The sequence below is a fragment of the Cynocephalus volans genome, chromosome 14, assembly GCF_027409185.1.
Source record: "Cynocephalus volans isolate mCynVol1 chromosome 14, mCynVol1.pri, whole genome shotgun sequence".
In the NCBI taxonomy this organism is placed as follows: domain Eukaryota; kingdom Metazoa; phylum Chordata; class Mammalia; order Dermoptera; family Cynocephalidae; genus Cynocephalus; species Cynocephalus volans.
The window spans coordinates 29,314,356-29,339,376 of NC_084473.1; the positions used below are offsets into that span (position 1 = coordinate 29,314,356).

Consider the following 25,021-nt stretch of genomic DNA (forward strand, 5'->3'; position numbering starts at 1 on the left):
TTCCTTCTTGTCCATATCCCCCACCTAGGACATACCCTGACATGGACCCTGCACTCAGCCACCATCCGAAAGTGCTCGAGGAGATGAGGGCAGGAAAGGGGATGAGGGTTGCCTAAACACATTTCCAAAGAATCACAGGTCTGCCTCCACCACCACGATGCAAGATACCCAAGGGCTGATGCTGTGGTATTCCCAAAGCTTAGCGTGGTGCTTGGGATGTCCTGGGTGCTTGATAAATGTTTGTCAGCTAAATAAATGATAAACGGGTAGATGGACTTGGCCTGTCCCAGAGACAGACCCTAGTTATAGTGCTATCACCACTACTATGGCTAAGGAAGGTAACTAGTGGTAGTGATGGTAGCAAGTCATGGTATCAGTTTAAAGCTAGTTAAATCAATATAAGAGATCAGGTCAGAAGACAAGGTGAGTGTATGGATAAATATTTTGCCTTAAACTTTCTCTGGAAGACACAGCCTCTGAAGGTTGTTCAGAAAGATGATGCCAGGTGGACCTGCTCTGGGGTGCCCAGCAGAGAGGTGACAAGGGTCTAGAATCCAGTTTCTGTTCCACTTCCCAGCATGCACCTTGGTACAATGCTGCACCTGTGTCTTATTGATTCTCATAAAGGCCCCGTATGGGCCACCAGTCACCCTCTGTGAGGAGGCATTTGGCTGTTGTTTGGAAAAGTCCTGATTAGGGAATCTGTACCCTCTTATCATATAACAAATTATATTTTTATTTTAGAGGTGTAGGCGCATGGACCATGTGTGAGAATCTGTCACCTGCTGCTGAAGGAAGCTTGGGCTCAGGCGTCCTAATTAGATTCTGCTAACCACCTCAGGGCAGCTTAACGTAGTGTGGGCATCTGCTCTGGGGGAGTTAATCTGTCTTAATTCAATTCAAGAGAAATGATTGAACCCCTCCTCTGTGCCTAGGACAGTGATCGGTGTTGGGGACAAGAAATGCATATGATGTCATCCCTGTCTTTAGGAGCCCACAGACTGGGGACAATCATGTTGGCCTGCCTTGTCATGCATCAGGTGAAGTGTCTTGTGAATCTGCCCAGATGGTGGGCTAGCACCCTGGGTCAATAATGATTTCATGGAGGTCTATACTCAGCTGCTCTTTGCACGATGTACCCCTCATTCCACACACATTCTTCATTTCTCCTTTTATTTTCTCCTGGGCCCAGGCTACCTCCAGGTTACCACCACCCATTAGCCCTCTGAATGCAGAGGCAGGGCCTGGCATCCTTCCTGTCCTTGGCCTCTGCCTGGCCCAAGCCAGCGCGGTTCTCATGATCATCTGTATCACTTTTTGCTTCCCACACCAACATGATTATTAAGGTAAAAGTCCCATCATGCGGAGCGCTTCACAGCTGTTTTCATCCTGACAAGTCAAGGAGTTCTTTATAACAGTTTATTAAGCCATTAAGAAAATCCTGTGTGCGTGTAGTGCAAATAGAACGCTGTTGGTGCTTTCTGAAGCCACCCGGCTCCCGGGAGAATGATGCCAGGTTAATGGGAAGGTGGCCGAGTAGGAGAAGGAAGGATTTCAAGGGGTACTGCCCATTGCTTGTTTAAGGATTTAAAAGGTGGTGCACCCCATACACACGCCCCATAATTATCCCTCCCCTTTCTAAGCTCTACATTCCATCCAATGTCACCCAGATGGTGGGAGCGGCGGGGGGCACTTCTCTCCAGAGCCTGGCAGTCAGCAGTTCTAGGGATGATCCAGGGAGAGAGGCTGACAAAATGGCCCTTCAAGTTACTTTTCCTCTCTGCATCCTGGGAAGGGCCTGGGAGAGGTGTCCCTCTCTCTGGTCCTTCCATCACCTGTCCTACGTAAGGCCACTCGATGCTAGGTACTTTACCTGCTGAGCATATCTGTAGAAAATGCTTGGCTGGGAGTCATTTTCTGAAAGACTTCCCTAGATCAAAGAGAAAACAGCCCACATTAAACTTCTGGGGAAGGAGGCCACCTGTCTGTACAGCAAAGGCACAACAACCCCTCCCTAGATCTGAGATAAAGGCTTCATCTGACAGCTGGAAAGACCTTTAGGGGAATGAGAAAGCTGAAGTTTGTGAAAGGAAGATGGTTGGCAGCCTGGCCTTGCAGGCCTGGTCTTCTCCCCTCACCCTTTTGAGCCATCATCAGTCCATTACGGTGTCTCTGTTTCCATGGGTCAGTAGTGAGGCGAGGAGGAGACAAAAGCTCTTGGGGATGGGATGTGGTCAATGAAACTCACCAACCAAACTGCACTGCTCACACCTACCTTTGGTATTCTGAGGCTGACACTGCTGCCCAGTTTCCTAGAAAATCAGGGGGACAGAGTGACAAGGGTGACCAGCTCACTATCCAAAGGAGCACACCCAGATGGCATTGGGCATTTATGCCAAGGACCTGCATGAACAGTCCTCAGCACTGCAGGATGTGAAGTGGGCAGCCGTGGCAGTCAGCAGACAGACGAGCACCCTGGCCACATGTCCAGCCTTTTGGGTGGACATGGTCTGGTCTGACCATTTAGTAAATGGTTCCTTTCACAACCAGATACACATGTAATGTGACCACCATTGCCAGGATGGCAGGTAAGCTCTGTCTTACATTCCATCTCCAATTGGTAGCAGGGTAGCTGCCTGGCATGCTGGACTGAGACGACCTCACCCACTCTTGACTGTAAAGGCTGCCATGATTATAGTGATGTCTGTCTCGGGTCCAAGAGGGGATAAGGGACTCAGAGGCAAGTACTTGTTGACCCCAGTCTTGGCCTATTGACTCAGCATCGGAGACCCTCCATGATCGGGCCATATCTTTCAGGCCCATCTTTCACTGTCTCCCTGATGTACCCTCATTCTGGCTACACTCCAAACAATTTGACACACATGCCATATACCACCTTCCTGAGCATATGCCAGTGTCACTCACTCTTCCACAAACCCTGTGTTCTCCCTCTTCCACTCGTGCTTTTTCCTTCCACTTGCATGGCCTTCCCCTGTAAACCATTCAATTAAATTTTCCGTCAAGGACCAGCTCAAGTGCCATTTCCTCCAAGGAGCCTTTCTCAGTCCCCCTTGGCAGAAATGGGTCCCTCCACTCTGTCCTCCCATGCGACTTTGCATTTCCATCTAGCAATGGCCCATCCTGTCTATGGTCTAGGTATCGGTTCATAGACCTTCTCATCCCCCTTCATGGTGGCCTTTTCAAAAGCAGGGCCCATATTGTGTCCCCCACTGACAGAGTACGTGCTGCATCTAATGTGCAGAGCATGATACCTAAGGACACAGTGAATTTTTATAAAATTAAGTGGAATAAAATCCCAGAATAGAATCTCAGAGACTCTGTACCTGTCACTGTCTGGCATTTTCAGGAAGATTCGGAGCAAGAACTCAGCTTTCTCTCCATGTGCTGAGGGGACCACGACATAGGTCCCAGGGCTCAGATGGAGGAACCTTGTGAAGTTGCACTTGGTTTCGTAATCTACACCCTGAGCGGCACTTCTGAATGGGGAAAAAAACGTGGGTGGCAATCTCTCCTGGAACTGCTGGAACTAGAAGAAACAGGATTACTGTAAGAAAGCCCCCTCCAGCACAGGCCTCAGCCACCAGGAGAGACCCACCACCTAGACCCCTCTCGGGTCACCAAAACAACACTCCAGGCCCTGAAAAGAGAGACAAGGCTCACTTGAACTCTCAAAAAGCTGTAGAGATTAGATTGTTATTTTGTCTAGACCCTAGACCCTAGACACTACAATGGATGCAAAGAAATATGACACACAGTTTTATCTCATTAAGTCTAACAGCATCCTGGGTGTCTGGGATTTATCTCTCTGTTTATATCTAAAGAAGACTTCCATGGAAACTAGTGACACTGTTTCACCACCAAATTTCTTTTGGGGCCCCTAAAGCCCCTTCTCTCCCGAACCTTTAGCGAATACCCTGGACTGCTGCGGCACCGCGCAATCGAATCGTTTTCCCTTCCTCTGTGCTCTCCAGCAGAGCCCTGAGATTCCTTCTCCTTGGACAATAATAGGCCCTGATCATTTTCATTTTATTTTAATATTTTCTTAGCAGCACAACAATAAATATAATGCAGTCCCTATTACCAGATGTCACACATATTACATAATAAAAACCCCTTACTAAACAAATTTTCCCCACTACAGTCGAGTGTGTGGATTCCATTTAGAAAGGTTACACAGCATGAAATGATTACTTATGAGCTCTGCCTTGGGCAAAAAAACATGGGAAAGGGAAGAGTTCTTTTTAAGGGGCAGGGACAGGGCAGGGCTCCAAGGTGAGATAGGCGGTAGGCCACTGCCCCAGGTGCACAGCAGGGTGCTCAGTGGAACCCCCAAAGCTATTCTGCTGACATTCATAGCAGCCCCAGTGGGTTCAGGAACTTGACTTGCTTGGCAAAAGCAATGATGGGATCAGTTTTTCTCCAGAGGGTCAGCAATGTCCTGTGGCTCTGGGTACGAGTGTACATGCGTGTGGGCAGAGGTGTGTGAGCAGCGTGCCTCCTACAATCTAGAAGGCAAGAGTCTCCCTGCTTACCCGCTCTCCTGCCCTCCTCCCTTCATCGGACCCTCACAGCCCTGTCCAGGCTCCTGATCCTTCAGAACAGACTTGCTCAGTGGCAGCGAGAAGTGTGAGTGTGGGGGAGTGAGGGAGGTCTTGGTGCAGCACTCGGAGGACATTAATGCAGGGCTAGCCATGCACGGAGGTGACTCCATAGTTCTATGGATAGCGCTGATGCTTTTCCTGCATCAGGGTTTCCAAGCTTCCCTGTTCTCCAGCTCTGGGGATTGGAACACTGTCCTTGCACCTGAGTGCTTCCCTTGAAGCCCTTCCAAACGTTCCACTTTCATGGCTGGGGGGCTGGGGACCTAGCTCTGTGGCTAGGCTGCCACTGTCACAGACAGGCCTCGTTGCTGTCAGCTTTCTGCCTGGACTTCTGAGTATCCCTGGTCTGAGACTCCCTGCCCTGGCCTCTGTGTCTGTTGGGCTCCCCTGGAAGGCCTGAAGGTGCTACAGACACCATCTGTTGGCTGTGGCCACATCCTGCTCCCCTTCTGGCTGTGGTCCCCAGGCAGTTGTGCCTTCCTCTTGGCAGCACTGCCACCACAGAGCTCACATCCATGGGAGGGGTCTGAGTGCCTGCAGGGGTGGGTTTCCCAAGCTCTCTCAGTCCTTCTCCATCCTTCCTCACAGTGTCAAGTCTTCTTTCACTGGACTGTCTGTTTGGGAGGGACAGCAGCTGCTGGTAAGAGGAGCTAGAAGATGTGCCTTGGAGCTGCACTGGAAGAGCACACACCCTGCTTGTGGCAGGTTTGGGGTGACTCATTCAGGAGGCTAAAGACCTCCCCAAAGTACCCCCCAGTGCTGCTCTCACCTTAAATGAAAAGGACCCAGCTGCATCAGCATCAATCTTATCTCTGCAACGGTACTTCCAAAAGTGCGTGGAAAGATTTGTATTTTTCAATTCTACTTTTCCATGAGTTTTTGGAAGTACCTTGTGTATCAGGGGCCATATTCTGGAGGATGGTTTTACAGCTGCAGCCCCTCTCGAGTGTTCAACAAGAAAAAGCTTGAAAGATCCAACCTTTTAGACCAGCCTCTTTTCCTGCTTTGTTGACCTTTTTGGAGGTTCTAAGCTGGTGCCGGGCATAAGACCCAGCAAAGCTGAGTGCGCAGCTGCTGACCCTACGGAGGCTCCGCATGCGGGAAGAGGGCGACACTTTACCAATGGACAGCAGCCAAGGCATGAGAGCCTGGAGGGGCCAACAGAGTCATACCTGGGAGTTGACCTGTGGGAGAAGGAAGAAAAGCAGGTTCAGGAGACTGGCCCAGGGCCCCCCATTCCTTCTTGTGGGTTGTCCTGTTCCCAGCACACGCGGGGTGAGCCTGGATGATTGTTCTTTCCCTGTGTGGGGTTGCTGAAGAAGAAACCTACTCAGTGTAGACAGCAGCAGGAGGAAGGAAATTGAGGAGGAAAGCAGGTGTCTGAGAGAAGCAGGTGTTCCCTGTGTCAGCTCAGCAAGGTGTGGTTACTATTCATGGCAACAATGTTAACACTGGAAGGAAAAGGGAGCTATTTACAGGGCCTGGAGATCAGACAGAACCTGGATCAAGTGTAAAGTCCCCAACATCGGGAGCTCCAATGAGAAGGCAACTCCTTTTATCCCATCAGATCATTGCAAATATGATGGGAATTTGTTCTAGGACCACTGATGCTTACAGAAATGTATGTGTGTGTATGAATGGGGAAATACCCATGTTCCAGTCTTTCCATGTAGCAGAAAAATGCCTGAGGATGCAGTTCCACTTTTAAGCAACTCTACAGTTTGCAGTGAATGCACTTCCATGTAACGTGCTGAATGTTCATATTAATCCTGCAAGCAGACACTAGTCTCCCTCTTAGATGGACGTGGACACTGAGGCTCAGCAGGGTAAGTGGCAAATTTGGCACTGGAGCACGCTTGGCTACACCTTCATCATTAAGCCCTGCCACCACCAGTCACTATCTGCCCCAGTTGGCATGGGTTTTGGTTCTTTTCCACTGTTGATCCTGGGCCCCACCCATGTGGCCACCACTTGATTTCCCCAGGCAGACTTCTCTGGAGGCCAGAGGTGAGCTGGGAGGGAGGTGGAAAGTTCCAGCCTGGGGAGGAGCTTTGGGGGTGAGAATGAAATGGCTTGTCCACCTTGTCTTTTTCCACTGTCCTGCCTCATCATAACCACTGTTGTTTGGTCCTTTGTAGGCAGAGCAGTGCTCCCACAGCAATTGGGGAGTCACAGCCCATGCCAGGGCTGCAGCACTGTACCAGCCGGGTCAGCACTATAGCCATAACACCATCAGAGCCCTGGAGACTTCCAGGAGCCTGGCTGCTACCACGTACATAGCCTGTTTCTCGGCTGAACTGTGAAAGGAGCCCAAGGGTCTTTTGAGTTGTCAAGGTCTGGACCATTCCTTGGTGTTTAACTCGATCAGGATTTTGCAAGATCTGTTGGGATCTCCAAGGAGCCCAAGGAGATCTTGGGTCTGATTACTCCTTTAGCAAAGCAGGAAACTGAGAAATAATGCCTCTCTGGCTGAAAAGTAGAGAAGTGGGCTTGATTGCATTTAAAAAAATTAGTATGATTACAACCTTGCTAGGGTTCCTGAACTATAAAGACTTTGGGCAAATCAATTTCTACAAGGTGGCTGTGTTGCATGGCTATGGGATGCCAGGCTCATAGACTACAATGTGACAGCAGCTCCAGGTGCTGTGCAGTGGGGCAGTCCTGAGACCCTCTCTGGGCTTCTGTCTCACATCAGGAAAAGGAAGAGTTGGCTGAGGTATTTGTAGTAGGCCTGCCTGGTGCTTGACCTGTCCAATCCTGGCAGGGGAGACCAGGCACCTCAATTCCCTCTCAGCCTTTCCCAAATCCTTCCCTCTGGCTCCAGCCTTTTTTTTCTCAGAGGTGAGAGGTGAGGGACTCTGAGGATGAGGATCCCTTTAGAAGACACCCAAATTAGCAGGGAGTCTTGGCTGAAAACAATGGAAACTAACCCAGGCTGGGTAGGCTGAAAGGCATTTTATTGGGAAGATAGCTCACAGAGTCCATGGAGTATCTGGAAAATGCAGCTTGATGGGCAGGAGCCAGACAAGACAGTGACACAGCCAGACACCGCCATAGGAACCTCCCAGCACTGCTACTGCTGGGCTCGAAGATTTGCTGCAAATAATCCTGCAAATAATTCCATCTCTTAGTTACTTCCTCAGGAGTCAAAGCTCCAAGTGACTGAGAGTGTGTGCGTGTGTGTGTGTGTGCATGTGCGCGTGCTGGTGGTGACGGTGCTGCAGAGATGAGAGGAGCCTCTAACAGGACAGACCTGGGTCACAAGTCTACATCTTTTGCATCCAAGGGCTGCGGAGAGGGAATATTTGGCTTCTTCAGCTGCTGCAGTGTGAGCTGGGCCCTGCCTCCCATCACAATTCCCCTGAAGTGGAGAGGGTGTTCCAGTGCTAGCTGGTAATGAAAATGACAAATGTCCACTACAGCATCCTTAGGAGATGCTCTCTGGTAGCCTTGGTGGGTTTGAGGCACCTCAAATGTGTTGTGCTAAACCCAACAATTTCTTTTCCATTGAATTCATGCAGTTGGGAAGTGGAAATATGCTCAGAGAAAGCAGAACCCAAAGGGCTCCCCTGCTTCTAGAGCCAGAAGCTTTGTTTTTCTAGGAGCCATGAAAATCACAGAAAGACACTCTCTCCCTGCTGAGAGCCCTGGACCCGGGGCCACAGTCCTGGGATCAAACACTCCCCCTCACTTCCTAGCTGTACCTTGGGAAGGTCATTCACTCTCTAGCTTTGGCTTTCACATCTATAAAAAGGGGGATCAATTGGGTTTTTGAGACAGTAAAGGTGCACACGCTTGTAACTCTAAACTGCTATAGCATGTGAGGCCTCTTACTAGTATGACCCCAGCCAGTGCACAGGAGTGTTCAGCCATGAGCAGAGTTCCCAGGAGCCTGCCCGTCTATAAATGGGCTAAGACTTGAAGCTGAGAATGAACAGAAACTGAAATCATTCCCAGAGATGTTGTAATCAAAGCTCCAGCCTAGTGCCCACAAAGGTGGCCAGTGTGTTTGACTGAAGGCTTAGTGGACATCTGGTACCCAGTCCCAGCTTTGCCATTAACTCTGACCATGTCACTTCACCTCCCTGAGCCTTAGTTTCTCATCTCCAATATGAGGAGAAAGGATTCCAGCATTTGATGGGTATATGACCTTGCTCATCTGCAGCAGAGAAGCTGTGGGGTGAACTATGTGAGAATCAGCCACTTTCTCTTTGAGATGCATTGAAATGTTTAGGGGAGAAGGAGGGAGTAGAGGTATCAGTTTTTCTTTTGTAAAAGGAAATGGTATTTCAAAAAATTAATTCCCTGATTACCTGCTCATAGCTGTGTTTGATGGCATGGAGGGGGGTTGAGGAGAAGAGGAGGCTTGGCCCTTCAGAGCTGAGAAGCTGGCTGGGAATGCCATGTAGGGAGAAGGGAGCCTTGGTTGAGGGGAAAATCCAGCCCTGAATGAGTAGCCAAGCAGATGCTTCCATGACAAACACCAAGCTATGACTGGACTTTGGCCTGAACATAAGAGAAAAACACATCTCCTGGACTTATACCCAGGGTTGTTGTGTTTTGTTTTTATTTAAACTCCTCTCAAAGTTTAGCCAATGATTCTCAAACTTTAATGTGCATAAGAAGCCTCTGAGGAGCCTGTTAAAATGCAGGCTCAGTCCTTAGAGTTTCTGATTAAGAAGGTCTGGGGTGGGCCCAGGAATCTTCATGGTAACTACAGCTGGTCTTGGACCAAACCGCTTGTTGAGTAGCAAGCGTTAGATTCCACAGCATACCAGGAAATGCTGGCAAGTGACACAGCAGGAGGTGTGTCCTGTTGTAAACACGGACAAGTCTAATCTCTCCAGTCTCAGGTTTTCTTGCAAATTTAGAGTTGGACCAGATAAACACTACAGCCCCTTTGGGCTTGGTCTCCAAGGCAATCACGCAGTCAGATCTTTCAGGCTGGTTGGCTGCTCTCCGTAGCCCAAGGTATGCAAATGTCCCAAAAGAGCAAGCCCTGATGTAGGCTGCCTTACCTTGAACACCTGGAAGTTTAGTGGAAATTTCTCATCTTCTGCCCTCAAACTTTGTGGCATGACGGTGAAGGACACAACGACGTTGTTGCCTTCCATGTGCTCTTGCACAGAGAAGCGGTACTGAGTGTCCCTCCGAGGTCCACCTGCATGAGAAAGAGCTGTTACTGGAGCTCAGCTCCACTCCTGGGACTCCCAGTTGGCCACGTCCAGTTTGGAGAGCCCTGTGGATTGTGCTTTAAACTCTGGATTTGGAGACCTAAGGCCTGGGTCCCAACCCCCAGAGTTACTAATTGTGATGCAAGTTTCTTCATTTTCGAAGCCTTAGTCTCCTCCTCTTAAAAACAAGGAGGGAGAGTATAGTTTCCCACTTGGTGAAAATGTTTTTTAAACTGTAGAGTCAATGGCTGTTTTCAGAATAAGTGAAATTCCAGAGTCTCTAGGTGTGCGTGAGCTTATGCATTGGTGTTAACCATCAGAGCCTTGAAATGGCATCAGTTGCCCAAGCACCAGTGGAGATGGAGGAAAGTAGGCAGACAGATGGCAACTCAGGTTCTCTTCTACCCAAGCTTGTGCAACGAAGCCATAGCAAGAGAGAGAGAATTAATGTGGAAACCATCAGATTCAAATGCATGCATGAATGAAGATAAGTCAAGATAGAGATGAATGAATACACATCAGAAGGTCTGGGTCACAACGGGGGAGCTCTGCAAAGGGATAGGGGAGACACAGGACCACCACAGTCATAGGCTTTCCATGAGGACTGAATATAACAATGCATTAAAACACTCCATCATGGGCTCCCCTCCCACCCTCCCTTCTGAGGCATTACTAAAAATGGCCCCAATGTACAATTTTGGTGTGTTCATTGGCATGCGTTATATCCAGGAGAGAGAACTTTGGCCCTAGAGTCAGACAGGTGCAGCTCAGGAAAGTGAATCAGTAAGTTTGCTGCTTAAGAGTGACTCAGCCTTTCCTGAGTCTGCCCTTGGCCTCCTGGTGACGAGGTTCTCTGAGCAGCAGAGTAAACAGCCTGGAGGCTGACAGGAAGGACACTGGGGGTATGGAGCCCTTCAAACAAACCATTTCTAACAGGCAGGTGCCCAGGAGAGGGAATGCACACATTTGGGTGCAAACACATACACATAACACTCACCCCCCCCCCCACAAATACGTTGTTTACAGCCTCTTTAATCAAGGATGTATAAGCACACTCAGATTTGATTCCACAGGGAGCTGTTTCACTCATCAATGTCACAGACAGGGGCCAGGAGGTACATTGAGGGAATATGACTCTCCCAAGGTCACAATCAGCAAGATTCATCTCAGGGGAGCCCCAATACAGACTCAGACACACCCACGTCTGGGATCTCAGCATGCCGCTGCACACCAACCAGTACAGGGCAGGAGCTCCCCTGTGTCTGGCTGGTGCTTTGTGGGTTCAAGGAGCAGATGGAATTACTAATTCCATGTTTACAGTTGGGGAGGCTGAGGACAGAGAGACTAGCTATATTCCCAGTATCACAAAGCTAGTATGTGGCAAAGACAGTGGTTTCACCTAGGCCCTGACTCTTGTCCCGTGGCCTTTCCACAGCCCTCCACCGTCCCACATATTTACTAAAGAGCAGTGAGCCCGCTCCTCTCCAGGAGGGGTGGAGGTGAGAAGGACTGTGCTAGACCAGAAAGGACCTGCCTGCCCCCCACCAGCAGTCATTTTCCTTGCAGAAGTCATAGCTGTCCCTTTAGGGGACAAATTCCTGTCCTTTCAGCTTCAGGCCAGAGACAGCTGAAGCTAGCACAGGGCTAGGGCTGACAGCTTCGAGAATGAGTATCAATACCATGACTACCTGCAGCGGTTCCTAGGACCACTTGGTTCTTAAACACCATTTGGGACCATCTTTCATGGGGCCTGTTCCCACGATCCAGGGTGATTGGAGTTTGGTTACATATAAACAGGCAGGAGAAGTTCTCTTCGAAGTCTTGACATGACATCCTATAAAAAACAGATACACATCACTAAATGACCAAAGGTCTTGTCCCTGGGGTGGGGGTGCCCTTCACTCCAGTGTGCCTTTTCAGTGTCAACTAAAGTCTCATTGACTCAGCACTGTCCTGCCCAAAGGCTGATTCTGGCTCATTCACTGTCTGTCAAGCACCCTTCTGCTTTTTCAGTCCCTCTCCCTCCGGTGGTGGCAGTCAAGGACACAGCCAAATTCTGGGTTTGCTTGTCACTTGGCAGGAGCTTTACCATTAGCCACCACCTCCTCTACACATCGACCCACTTGTGAACCCTCTCCTGGCCAGCGGGATGTCTACCCATCTCTTCCTGCTACAGGTCATCCTCGGGGCTAGGAAAATCACCTTTCCCGAAGGCTCTTGCCAAACTTGTAGTTGAGGTCTTTATCAGAATGAAATGATTCCACACCTAAAGCCCCACCTCGTCCTGTGATTAAAGTGAAGATACTGGGAGTACATTTCCTTCTGATTTACATTTGTCCCTCTGATTCTTAATTACTTAGACTCAGGCTCCCTTTCATGCATGCTAAATTTCATTTAAATATGTCACTACATAAACCAGACAACTCCTCTGAGAAATGTCCATGTCATCCTCTAAGATGTGAGCCTGTGGCTGATTATGTGTTTTTAAACGTCAAGTCCGCACAACTTCTGGGTGATGAACCCGAAGTCTCACCCAAGTCCAGAGCCAGGACTGGGGATGAGTGCCCTGCTGCTCTAATGGAGGTCACGCCAGGGGACACTGTGCAGCTCCGGGTCCCAACAAGAGGGCACAGAAGACACAGGCCTGACAGCCATGCATCTTAGTTTCCAGGAAATTCTTGATTTCAAACCTTTTGCCATGAAAATGTCCTGGGAAGGCCAGTACTTCGCAGCTGCAATAACTTTCACACAGAGGCAGCACACAATAATTTCCCATCCGAAGTTTTTTTGAGTCTTGGTAGAGAAAATAGGCTCCCTCTAAACAGGTCTCTGCAAGGCTAATTTCCATCATCACAAAAGTTTAGGGGAAAAGATAGGGATTGAGGGGTTGGGCAATAGTTAAAACATCATTTTTGAAGAAGAGTAAATACCAAAACTCGCCGTTGTCTTTGTTCTCATACAGGAGGCTTTTCCACTGGTCACCAGCTTCCTGCCACTCCTGAGACCTGAGCATGGAGACACAGACCACAGGGTGAAATTTCCCAGAACGTTTCATCTCAATCACATGTGGCCCAACAGGGGCCCTCTGCACCGGCCACTATTAGTTCTTGAGGAGCAGGTGATGAGTGTCATTCTACCTAGGGACAGTTTCCAGTCATTCTCCATGTGCTAATAGCTTCCGAACACCTGTCCCCGGCCTGATCTTCCTTCTGAGCTCTAGATGGATCTATGCTATAGTCTGTTCCATATGTCCACGTAGTCCCATAGTGGCCCCCAATCAACCTGTCCCAAACTATGCCCATCCTCTGCCTCTTCCTGTTGCCCAAGTGAGGACATGAGACATTGCTCTCTCTCACAGCCCCCACGTCCAGACGATTGCCGAATATTACTCATTTATTGATTTCATCTCCTAACCCCCTCCTGAAGCTGTCCACTTGTTCCCACTCCAGCCGCTGCTATCCTAGATCAGATACCCTCAGCCCCTCGTGGACTTCCAACTGGTCTCCCTGAACTCAGTCCTGCCCACTCTCCTGTTCGTTCTCCAACCACACTGCTATCAGAATGATCTTGCTAAACATAAACCTGATGATGTCATTTTCCTGGTTAAAACATATCAATGGCTCTCTAACACTCTTGGGGGTGAAGTTTATAGCCCTTAAAGAGGACCTTGGCCTCTATCTACTCCCATAGCTTTACTGGTTTCTGACTTCCCCACCCCACAGCCACCTTTGAATTCTATATTCCAGCAATAACGAATATCTTCATTACCTTAAAATTACCTGCTCCCCCCACCCCCATACATACCTCTTGGCTTTCACCATGACGCTCACTCCCCCTCTCAGTTCCGTAACCTGCTCTCTCTTACCCACCTTTCCTGCTAAAGGGCACCCGCTCTGGGAAGCCTTGCTGGCCCTCTCCTTTGAGTCCCCAGAGTGCCTACACCACTCACACCCTATAGGGCTACTGCTCATTTACAGGTTGCTATTCCTCACTCGACTCCAAGTGCCATGAGACCAGTGAGCCTTGCTCCACACGATGTCATCTCAGGTGTTTAACATGTGCCTTGGTACATAGTCTGCACACAATGATTTTTTGCTTGCTTTTAAAATTAATTAATGCTGTCCACTTCATTGGGGTGATGTGTTCCAGAAGCTAGTCCTAGGGCCTGTGGTGGGGAGGAGACCCTCACAGGCAGAAGGAGCAGCTGCCCCTCCTCAGCCCACTCCTGAAAGTGGAGGCCTTCTTGTAGCAATGGCCCCAGAGGCACAAATGTTTAATGAGATCTTTCTCTTGGAGGGGCTTGCTTCGGGAGCCTGGGTCATTTCTGTGCCTGGACAACAAGGCAGGACCACCACCCAGGCTTCCTGCTGCAGGCTGAGGCAGTCAGTTGTGTTATTGTAAAATGGCAATTTTATAATTAAGCGATAATTACATTTTCTGCAGTGTGTAAGGGAAAATAAATGTAGTGTAAATCAATATGCTATCGATTCATGCAAGTTTGCTTTTAAGTGTGTGCAACTGAAATTTCAATTATGGCTGAGATTAGACCATCCGGCGCTCTCCATCCATCTCCATTCCTAAAAAGCAGGGAAGAAATCGACCACCTGCATGGAGACAATGATAATGCAGTCCCTGTCACTTCCATCCAGCCTACTTTCTGGTGGGAAGTGAGTGACCCCTAGTGCTCAGCCAAGGCGCATGGCCCTACAGAGCACGTGCTGCTGGACCCATCTCCCCAGTACTGCTCTGCACACACCACTCTCCTGTGCAAAAGCCTTCATCCATGCCCAAGCCTGCGAGTGATAAATCCACACTTCTAAGCAGGCACTGGGCTCTCCAGCCCCATCTCCTAACACTGTCTCTCCTATCTTCCTCTGCCTCCGGCCAGCTTGTTGGCCCTGAACAGACTATTACATGTCCCTGGCTCAGCATTGTGGCCTACGCGTCCCCTTCTACCTAGTGGTCTCTTCCAAAGTGAGTCATGCTCCTGCCTCCAAGAGGCCAACTCAAGTTCAACCCCCTCCCCGAAGCTGTCCCTGGCATTCCAGCCCATGGGAAACTTCTCTTCCCTGATCTCTGATGTCCCCTGTTGACTTCACTGACCATCTGATACTTAGCCAGGGGGGCATGGGCAGAGTACCCACTCATGTGAGTTCATTGCCTGTCCCCGCTTCCTGGGGACTCTGATCTTGCCACTTGCCTTCCCTACACTCCCACCTCGACAGCCAACCCTGAATCGGGGTTCTGATAATCACATCACTCTCTGGGCCATAGTTGGCAACTTAGAGTACTGACTGGGAAGGAGAACAGGGAAAGGCCAGAGCTTGCTAGGATTTGCACTGGAAAGGGCAAAGGAGACCCCAGGAGGGGAGGAAGAACAGGAGCAATAGAAAGGGCGAGAGGGGGCAGCAAGTAAAGACGGTGTCCAGGCTGGGTCAGTTCATGGTTCTGCAAGTTCCTCTCCCTCTGTGGGGGGATTTGGCTGCCCTGTCCTCCAGAGGACATCTGAGGCCACAGGTGGATATAGCCTGGCAGTCCATTTGCTGTGTCCTCTCCCTCACTTTCCTACCCTCTGCCCGAGTGTACCCTCATCTGGCGTTTGCTGAGTGCCCATGTGTGCCAGGCATGTGCCGGCTGCTGGGGCTCACAGTCCTGCTGCAGCCTGGCCTGACCATCAGGCAGGGTCTGGGCAGGCCGGGCTGGGCCTGGAATGCTGCTGATGGCATCGCTTCCCAGAACTTGCCGTCTTCACCTTCACTGCTTGCTGGGTCCTGTTCTCCAGTTTGTCTGAACACATTGCATTTCCTCTAAGATCATGGCCCCTGGCCCCAGCCCCACCCCCACCGGCAATGCTACTGTGGCCACCATGCCATGACACTTTTCATGGATCTCCAGACCCTTGGAGGAATGCAATGGGCATCTTCGCTGGCTGCAGAGATGAGCAGGTAACCGGTCGCTGCCCCTCTGTCCTGCCTAGGATCACCATCTCATTCTCAGTCGACAAGGGGGTGGGGGATCAGGGATCAGGGACCCTGGCAGCTGGGACATGCCACTGAGCACACAGTTGGGCCCCCACAGGGACATGCTCAGCAGGGGCATCTGGGACCCACTTAGCTCCAGTCACATCTACTACACTCAGGTGCTACTGCAGGCACTGGATACTCAGTAGAGCAGGACTGAGGATCTGAGTGGACTGAGTAGAAAGATCATCCAGATCTTTGCCTCAGTTTCCCCTACTCCCCCCAAATACGAAGCCTTTCCCATCCTCATGATGTGGCATCAGCAGGATCAGAATCCCATGGGATCCCTTCAAGGGATGAGTTTCCTTCTCTCCATCTCTCTCTCTTGCCAAGTGGGAGCTTGGCTCTTGCCCTGCCTCCCGCCCTCTTCGTTGATTCTAGGTGGAGACTCTAGACACTGGGCCTTGTCATCTGTGTATACCCCACAGTAACCCCTACCACAGTGCACTTAGTATAGAGTGTACACAGTAGGTGTCTAATAGATGCCTGGCAAATGGCATCATGGGAACATGAGGTGGACCAACAGCCACATATAGGTGTGAACTGGACAGGCCTGTGGTGAGATCCACAGCAGGCAAGACAGACTCTGCTTCTGTGGGAAGGTGCACTCTCAACCCTGGGCTCTCCATGTAGGATGTGCGAGGTTTCCAGAAGCCGTACCCGTCCCTCCAGCGCCCTCTCCATTCCGTGTTGCCCCAGGGGTTCCACAGGCGGATCAGTTCTTCCCAGCCCCTTCTGTACTGAATCTGCAAAGAACAGAAAGGGAGACTGTCAGTGCTCTCCAGCAAAAGTCAGCAGAAAGAGGCACTGTGAACACAGCTACGTTTTACCTCCAAGGACTAATTTAACTTCTGACCTCATTTGGCTGCAGCCAGAAACAAATTGAAAAAAAAGAAAAATCAATGTCTCTCTGCCGCCTGTGTGCAGTTGGAATGAGATAGAGGAGAAAACGGGCCCTCATTCTGTGCGGCCCTCGCCAGGGCAGGTGCAACTTTATCATTCCGTACGAGCGCATTCTAGGACTCGGCGAGCTGAGATTTAATAGCAGATTAACAGCAGGGGACGTTGCTTCGGGCTGCAGAGGAGAGATCTTTATGGGACCCAGCCTCCTCCGTACCCATCACAGATGGCACCTCTATCCCACAGACACAGCCTGTGCCCTCCGGCGGCCCTGCGAGCTGTGCTGCAGTCTCCACAGCACTGTTGTGAGCAAGGAGGTAAAGGAGACTGATGTGAGCAAGAGTGGGCCGGCCTGGGAGCTGGAGAGCTGAGGCTAGCCCTCCTCATATCCAAGGCTAGCCCCCCTCACGCTGCATCCCAGTGCTGACCAGGCACTTCTTCCTGAGAGCAGGAAGGAACATTCCTTCCTCCCTTCCTTCCTCCAGGACATTCCTCATCACGCACTTCACATGTGGAGGTGTCTCCTTCACACCATGTAAGCCCGATGGCAGGACTGTGGGACAGTCACAAGGAAACAACAGCAAATCCTTGAGCCTACATTCTCGGCAGCCAGGAGCCCTCGGCCCAGCCAGAGGAATTAATATATGATTGAGTTGTAGCTGCGATATCGATCTGTGCTAATGTCTGAGGAGACAGAGGCTCGTGGGGGCGAGGGAAGGGGGCAAACTCATTCAGTGACTCCAGATCAGAGGAGACAGAAAATTCTGAATAGAAAATCACTGTAGGGAAGAGAAACTGTGGAGGCAGAGCTAGGTGCAGCCAGCATCCCTCGATTCCTTCAACTCTCTGAGGCAGGTATTTATATAATCCCTGTCTTGCAGAGGAGGAAACTGAGCACCAGAGAGGTTAACCAACTTTCTCAAGGCCACAAAGTAAGTGGCAGAGGTGGTATTCCAATTCCATCCACTGTGATGGGGTACGGAGGAGGCTGGGTCCCATAAAGATCTCTCCTCTGCAGCCCGAAGCAATGTCCCCTGCTATTTATCTGCTATTAAATCTCAGCTCGTCCAGTTCTAGAATGTGCTCGTACGGAATGATAAAGTTGCACCTGCCCTGGCGAGGGCTGCACAGAAAGAGGGCCTGTTTTCTCCTCTATCTCATTCCAACTTGGTCTCCAAAGCCCAGGCTCTTAATTTTGCAATTGGGCATGGATAAAGACCCATTCTCAGATGTGGCTGTGACCTTGACCTCCAATGTAACCCTCAGTCACCTGGCCTAGGCCCATATGATCACCAATAGGGCACTGACATGATGGAGCAGCACAGTCACCAAGGCCCAAGCACTTGGCTTGGATAAGGTTCTCTTCCATTGCTTTCCTGGTTTGCCCCTGTCTCTGGCCTGTAGTGGAAGGGGCTCTGACTTTCAACGTCACCACGGGGAGGAGATGGGCACAATCCAAGGTTTCCCACCCTCTCTGCTCACCCCCAGGCACTCCAGACCTTGCACACAGTGTATTATTAACTGCCAGCACCTGATGGAGCCCATGGAGGAAGGACATGAGAAACGGTCGCCTGGTGGCCCAAAGAGCTTAATGAGTCACCCTCAGTGCCTCACAGGTAGTCAGGGACTGGGCTGGGTATGCGGGAGAAAAGCGGCAAGTGATTCAAAGGGGCTAAAAGCAGGGCTAAATGAGGCATGCAGATAAACACTCACCCCCTTGCCCAGGGGATTCACCACAGAGTTAGGTGCATAATAAAAAATGCCAATTTCATTTATCTTCCTGTCTGTGTCCTACCTAGAGGGAGGATGAGCAGATTAAAAAGCACACTGCATTTATGGGTGGGTTTAATCTTAGCACTTGTGGTTCAGAGTTAAAACCTCCTCTCTCTGGAGGAGGAATCTTTAACCAAGTCAAGTTCTTGGGCCTTGTGTGTCTGTCACTCCTTTCTGACACTGTCCTATTAGTGATCACATGGGCCGGGGGCTCAGGGGTCACATTTGAGGCCAAGATCATGACTATATATGAGAATGGACTGGCTCACACACTTCACTCCCCTGGCTGCTGACCATACTCCTGACCCTGGTCAGCTCACTTAGAAAGGGTGCCACTGGGCAAGAGGTGGCCCCGGGTTATCTACCCAGAATAAGGTTTCCTTGAATGTATTCTCTTGAATGCTAGTTCATTCGCCATTAATAGTTACTCCTGGAGAAATGGTTTCATGGCTACGGGTAGATTAAAATCAGGCAGTACCTGTATTGTTAGTACAGGCTTTCTCAGAGCCTTTAAAATGCTAATGTACTCTGTGAATCTCCAAGAAGGAGATATGGTGAGGTGTATTTTCCAAATGTATTTGGAGACCTGTTTCCATAGAGAATCTCACCAAGCTAGCACTCCTTAGAGCACGTTCTGGGACATGTCAGCTGCACGGAATGGACCATACAGGACATGCAGTCTTGATCACCTGTCATCACAGGTGAGGTGTTCTGTGCCGACTGCTCAGCCTATTGGAAAAACAACTCAAAGTGTATGGTGTGGGAAGGAATCATCAGGAGCCTGAGCCGCGGCAGAACCACTCTCCAACCCCCGAGTTCACCTCCGTTTCCCAGGTGTTTAAGTGGCTGCTCTATAACCCAGTGGTCACTGCCATCTCCATGCCCAGCCTCTGCAGGGGCTCATGCTCCATGGTCATCTGGACCTCTGGGTACACAAATCCCTGTGTTCAGAGGAGAAACAAAGGCTGTCTCCATGTATAAAAAGGGTCTTGTCCCCAAATGGCAAGTGTATAGCGTGGGTACCTCGACTCCCTCATGCTGTGGCCAACACAGACATGACTAACTTATCACAGCTCTTTCTCCAAATCTGGAAGCAGCAACAAGTCTTGTCAACACAGTGATCCAGCAGCATTGCCATTTGATCAAGGTTGGCACATGAGATAAAACTTATTTGCTATCCCCAGACTGGTACAGGGGAGCTGGTGCAGGGGAGCTGCAGGGAGTTGCGTGTCCATATAGGGCGAGGCGTGATGATGGTATTGGCTGTCCCCAATGAGAATTCAAGGAAAGGTTTGGGAGGGGGGGCAGAAGAAGGGAGTCTGGAGCTGCTATGACTGGGATCTCTTCTGGCCTGGTTTACGAGGGCAAGCTCTTCTTGCTTGTGGGAAATGTCTTTTGAGCTCCTCACATATGTTTTACGGTGGGACCAGTAATGTCATCTCACAGGCCAAGGACAAATACATCCATTCACGCATGGAAGTGCACCACCCACTGATACAACGGGCATTCATTAGGGTCCTATAGAGAGGCAGCAGGCACCTAACTCAGGGGAAGTGTTTTGTTTCTGATTTACCTTAGAGAGACAGGCAGAAGAGAGGAGACGTTGTTCCCATTTTGTGAACTGGCGCACTCATCAAAACACAGACAATGAAACAACTGGCCTTGGGTCAATGGACAGGAGAGGCAGAGTGACATGGACAGAGGCAGGCCCATATGACAAGCATGCCACAGAGAGAACCTGACTCTGCATTCCTGGTCCATAAATAGAGATAGAGTTTGGAACTCTATCTCATGGGACTTAGAAGACATTATCAGGGCTCAAGAGTTGTGGGCAGTACAGAGATGGGGGCACGTTTGCAGGAAACCATCACAGGCCTGGCAGTGCTGTCACTGCATGGCTGCGTGACAAGCATGGACAGGAACTGAGGAGACATGGTGTCTAGCTGGCCATTTCACAGGGAGCTGCAACCTTGTGAGAGACGTTTCTCCCATCAGGCCTCAGTGACTGCAATTATGAATGGAGGAGGCTGGACGTTAGTAGCATTTTCCAGATATGCACCACATGGTATATACTACAGAACACACTACACAGATTGCACTGCACATGGTAGCTACATACATTTTTGTCTATCCAAAGTCAGTTCTTGAGTCAAAGGGAAAGACTGCCCTTCAAGGCCATCCTCTTACTCTTCTATAGGAATAAAGTTTTATCTGGGTATATGATGTGATGACCCAGCTGGACAGTATGTTTCCCAGCTCCCTTGGGCATCTGTGTGGCCATATGACTAAGTTCAGACTAATGGCGTGTGAGAGGAAATTATGTAGGCTTTCTCTGATTCATGCCTTGTACGTGGGTGTGAGTGTCCCTGGCCTTCTTCTCTTCCCCTTGCTGGGCGAGGTGGGGACTTGGACTCACAGGCAGAAGTCCCATGTTGGGGGTGGCAGAGCCACCTTCCAGCCTGAGATCACCAGCTTGCTTACTGACAGAGAAATGAACTTCACCTTGTTTAAGCCCCTGTGTTTTGGGGTGTCTTTGTCATAGTAATTTAGCTTGTACATAACAAATAAAACCCCTTTCAGGGTGAAACTTCCCCCAGATTGGGTGGTTCATTCTGCCCACTTTGTGGGCTAATCCTGCCATTTAGGCAGACACTGAGACCTGTCTGAGACCAGCTCAAGGCTAACGAGCTCTCTGGTGGGTTCTGGGTGAGGAGAACACTGGACACCAGAGCTTCTGGATGAATGGAAGGAATTGGGGCTATTGCCTGTGGGTGGCACCACAGGGGCGAGGGGCAAGGGTGATCAGTCCTCACGTCAGCTCACCGGGCTTGCTGGAGTTATGTGGTTCTGGCCCTGCTTAGAGGAACGCAAGCACTGGGGAAGAGCCTGTGGGAGCTCTGGTCAAGCCGCTGGCCACCCTCACCTGCTCAGCCCTGGTCACTGTGTAGGCGTGCTGGTTCACCAGCCCGTTCTCCATCACCTCAGCCTCATCTGTCAGCTTCAAAGGAGAAAAGCAGACCAAGTATGAACATCCACACATTCTTCAAAGAGATAGAAAACAGTCCAAACAGCAGCTGAGCCCCCACAGACGCCCTGGAAATGGCACGTGTGTCTGGAGCTCTTATCTAGAGAGGCAGATTTGGGAGGCTGCTGGGTATTGAGACTCCAGGTATTTCGTGCCTCTAAAGACCACTCCCATGACTGAAGGAGCCCCACAGAGCCCTGAGGACCCAGGCTGCTTGCCCTGCCAACCCCTCCTCATCAGTAAGACACAGCACAGAACATGTCTGCTGGGTCATCTGCAGGAGTCAGGAATCTCCGACCCCATGCTGTGGGTAATTGGGGTTTCAAGTGCATCTTAGGTTTTTGGTGGCTTTCAGATTAGAAATGTGTGACTCAAAGCTCACATGTTTAAAGAGTAAAGGAAGTGTCTCCATGGATAGGGAGCCCAATGGCTCAGAACAGACTCAAATAATTTGGAGGTTCATCCAAGCTTTTCAAAAGGTGACATACTGTCCTTGGGGTACTGCCTTTAGAGCCACTGAAAATCAAGGCAAAATACAAAGGAGCTTCCCACAGTCGCAAGCATGGTAGCTGCCTTCTCCAGGGGACGGTAAAGCCCCGGCCACTCTGGACCTGGTCATGAAGCAGCAGCAGCAGGAAAAGGCTTTGGAGTCAGCAGCACTGGCGCCCCCTTCTGGCTGTGTGATGGTGAGCACATTCCTCAGCCTCTCTGAGCCCTTCCCCTTCTCTGAAGTGAATTCTACAATCCCAGTCTTGGAGGGAGGGCTGCTGTGGGATGAAATGGGGTGACCTTGGTAGAGCATGCTATCTGTGCTCCACAACGGCCCCCGCCGTTACCCTCCCTGGCTGAATGGGCTGCTGGCCAAATACTCCCAGACATACTCCCAGACGAGGAAGGGCTCAAGCCAGTGCACGGGACACCCCATCTACTCACTCCCTTTGGGGTGGCGCAGGTCATCAGGGAGCCCACCCTGGCCGCTGTCTTCACTGCCATCACCAGGTTGGAAGGGGAGGTGTGCAGGTTGACACTGGTGACCACCCCTCCCGTGAGGTCCACAAGGGCGTCAGGGAGGTAGCCGTAGTGCAGGTGGGAATAGGACCCACACAGCCTGGGAGGGAGAGAGTCAGAGGAAGCCCTGGGATGCCTCTGGTGAGACACTCCAGGAAGAGAGGTCGCACAAGGCTCCTCTGCATATGCACCAGGCAGGGGACTCCCTGATCCATCCAGAACACAGCCACCCATCTCCCATTCACCTGCGTGGAGATTGCTATGCCACCAGCCCAGGGGCATGAGCTGACCTCCCCACCTTCCTTCCCCTGCCTCCCAGGCCTGGACAGCCTCACGAGTGGCAGTGTCATGTAGAGATTGAGAGTGCAGGAGCCACAGGCCAGGGGTCGAATCCCACCCTCACCACACGCTTAATTGCTTGACCTTGGACAAGTCACTTAACCCCATGGGGCTGTGCACAGCATAGTGCCTGGCACGTGGCAAGTCCTTCATGAACATTGGCTATTATGATGATGAGTGTCTACTGCTTCCCATTCAGTTTAACAACAGTATTAAGTACTGACCGTGTGCAGATTCCATGCCAGGTATGTGCTCACGGATGAGCACGACCCCATTCCTGCCCTCAAAGAGCTAGCAGTCAACAACCCTGGTGCCGGCTGTGGCCACAAGCAGCCTCTGTTCTCACTCTTGCAAACCCTGATGTGAATTCCCATTCCCCAACTACCTACTCACCCCAAACCATTAGGGAAATAAGTTGACTGTACTGAAGCTAACAGGTGAGAACCAGTCTTACATAACACACCCCCAAAGACAACCACTTAACACCTCGTCCCCGTTCTCCAAAGCACCTCTTCTCACCCTCCACCCACCATGGGGTTTCTGCTTCTGGGCCCACATCCCAAGAAATTGCCCATCTTGTCTTCCTCCTGATTCTGCCCCAAACCTTAGTAGTCCCAGTCACGTACTAGGGAGGCAGACAGACCCTGGACTCAGGAGCCAAACTACCCAGGTCCAACTCCTGGCTTCTCTCTCACGAGTACTCAGTCCTCAGGTGAGAGGCTGAGCTTCTCTCGGGCTCCCTTTGCTCGTCTGGGGAATGGGCATGTCACGGCACCCTCCTCAATGGGCTGTTCTGATGGCTTCGCAGTTAATGCATGCACAGCACGTGTCTGGCTCGAGAGGGGCTGGATGTGCCCCTGCTGCTGTCATTATGAGGCACGGCAAGTTGGCACCCCCTCCCCTCCCACCTCCACACCCTTCTGCCCTCCACAACAGCCTCGCCACTGGGACACACTGTCCTTAGATGGGGGCTATAAATAACAACACGTCACATGTCTTTGCCCCCCTGGCATGTCTATTTGCTACGAGAGCATGTGGATCACTGTGGAATGGAGGAAGGGCCTGAGCCCCACCTGGTGTTTTGGGGGAGGCTTCTGGGAGGGGCACACTCTGGGTTGACTTTTATTTAGGTAAGGAGAGTGGCCTGGGTGTTCCAGGGAGGAAGAATCAAATTGGGGAGGCTCCTGGAGCAGGAAGAGCATGGTGCAGCAGGGCCAGCCATGGGGCTGGGGAGGAGGGCAGGGCGAGCCCAGGAGGCCTGTGCTCCAAGGACAGAGGGTGGCTTGATCCATTATCACTGGAGCAGGGGCCAGACGAGGTCAAATTTGGTTTGAGAACTCGAGTTCCTCTCAGTGGGGTGAGCTGGAAAGGTTCCCGTGGAATCTTCACATATAGGCAGGGCAAACCCACAAAGGACATGCAGCTGAAGCCAGGCTGGGCAGGAGACCCCGGGGCTGCCTTCCGGCATGAGAGCTGCCCGGAGGGAGCCCCACTCACTGCCGCCTCTGCCATTCAGGCTTCTCACCAGGGACCTGCGTATCCCTGTCCCCACTGGGCAAGCAGAGACGGAGCCCTTCTCAGGTCGGTGGGCAGCGGGGGAAGCCCCTACCATGGCTTTTTTTCTGGTAATGCAAAATCACATGGGGGTCGGGGGCCTGGGTCCATGCCACTGCTTCCTCTAATGGCGTCTCTGACCTTGGATAAGAGCGTTCCCCTCCCTGTCCTTGGCTTTTCTTCTGTAAACAGCGGGGTCGAATGGTTCAGCTCTAGGGACCCTCCTTTCTCACCCTATTTCCACCTCTGCTATCTTCTCCTCCCAGAGATCACCCAGAATTTCAGTAAATTCACTTTAGAAAATCCCTATCAAGCAGCCACTATAAGCAGGCCATGTCCCAGACACAAACACCACAGATGGCTTAGGAAGGCCTTTTATTAAAGAAAGCTAAGGATGCACAGAACAAAGGGTCAATTCTACAGGAACTGCGCCGGGACAGACTTATCTTGACATGTTTAGAACTGGCTGTACATCTTCTCACCCCATCTCTCCCTCTCCCTGGGCCCGGGTTATGACTGGCACTAGACGCTCATCTCTGGAGTGTTTGCTTAGGTGACTGCAGAGCCTCCCTGTGATCATGAGGATGCCCAGAGGGCTTTGCTGAG

At 50.9% G+C, this 25,021-nt stretch overlaps 1 protein-coding gene across 1 annotated transcript in view; it reads right to left on the reverse strand.

Annotated features, from left to right (window-relative positions):
* CAPN13 (calpain 13) overlaps positions 1 to 25,021 on the reverse strand; it is a 56,824-nt gene that overhangs the window by 9,087 nt on the left and 22,716 nt on the right. Inside the window, exons 5-14 of the mRNA XM_063077755.1 lie at positions 22,448 to 22,622; positions 21,413 to 21,487; positions 16,477 to 16,562; positions 12,727 to 12,801; positions 11,485 to 11,630; positions 9,641 to 9,783; positions 5,795 to 5,806; positions 3,345 to 3,547; positions 2,276 to 2,312; positions 1,874 to 1,930 (exon numbers count right to left, since the gene is read on the reverse strand). Coding sequence (XP_062933825.1) covers positions 1,874 to 1,930; positions 2,276 to 2,312; positions 3,345 to 3,547; positions 5,795 to 5,806; positions 9,641 to 9,783; positions 11,485 to 11,630; positions 12,727 to 12,801; positions 16,477 to 16,562; positions 21,413 to 21,487; positions 22,448 to 22,622 — 1,009 coding nt within the window. The remainder of the gene's footprint in view (positions 1 to 1,873; positions 1,931 to 2,275; positions 2,313 to 3,344; positions 3,548 to 5,794; positions 5,807 to 9,640; positions 9,784 to 11,484; positions 11,631 to 12,726; positions 12,802 to 16,476; positions 16,563 to 21,412; positions 21,488 to 22,447; positions 22,623 to 25,021) is intronic.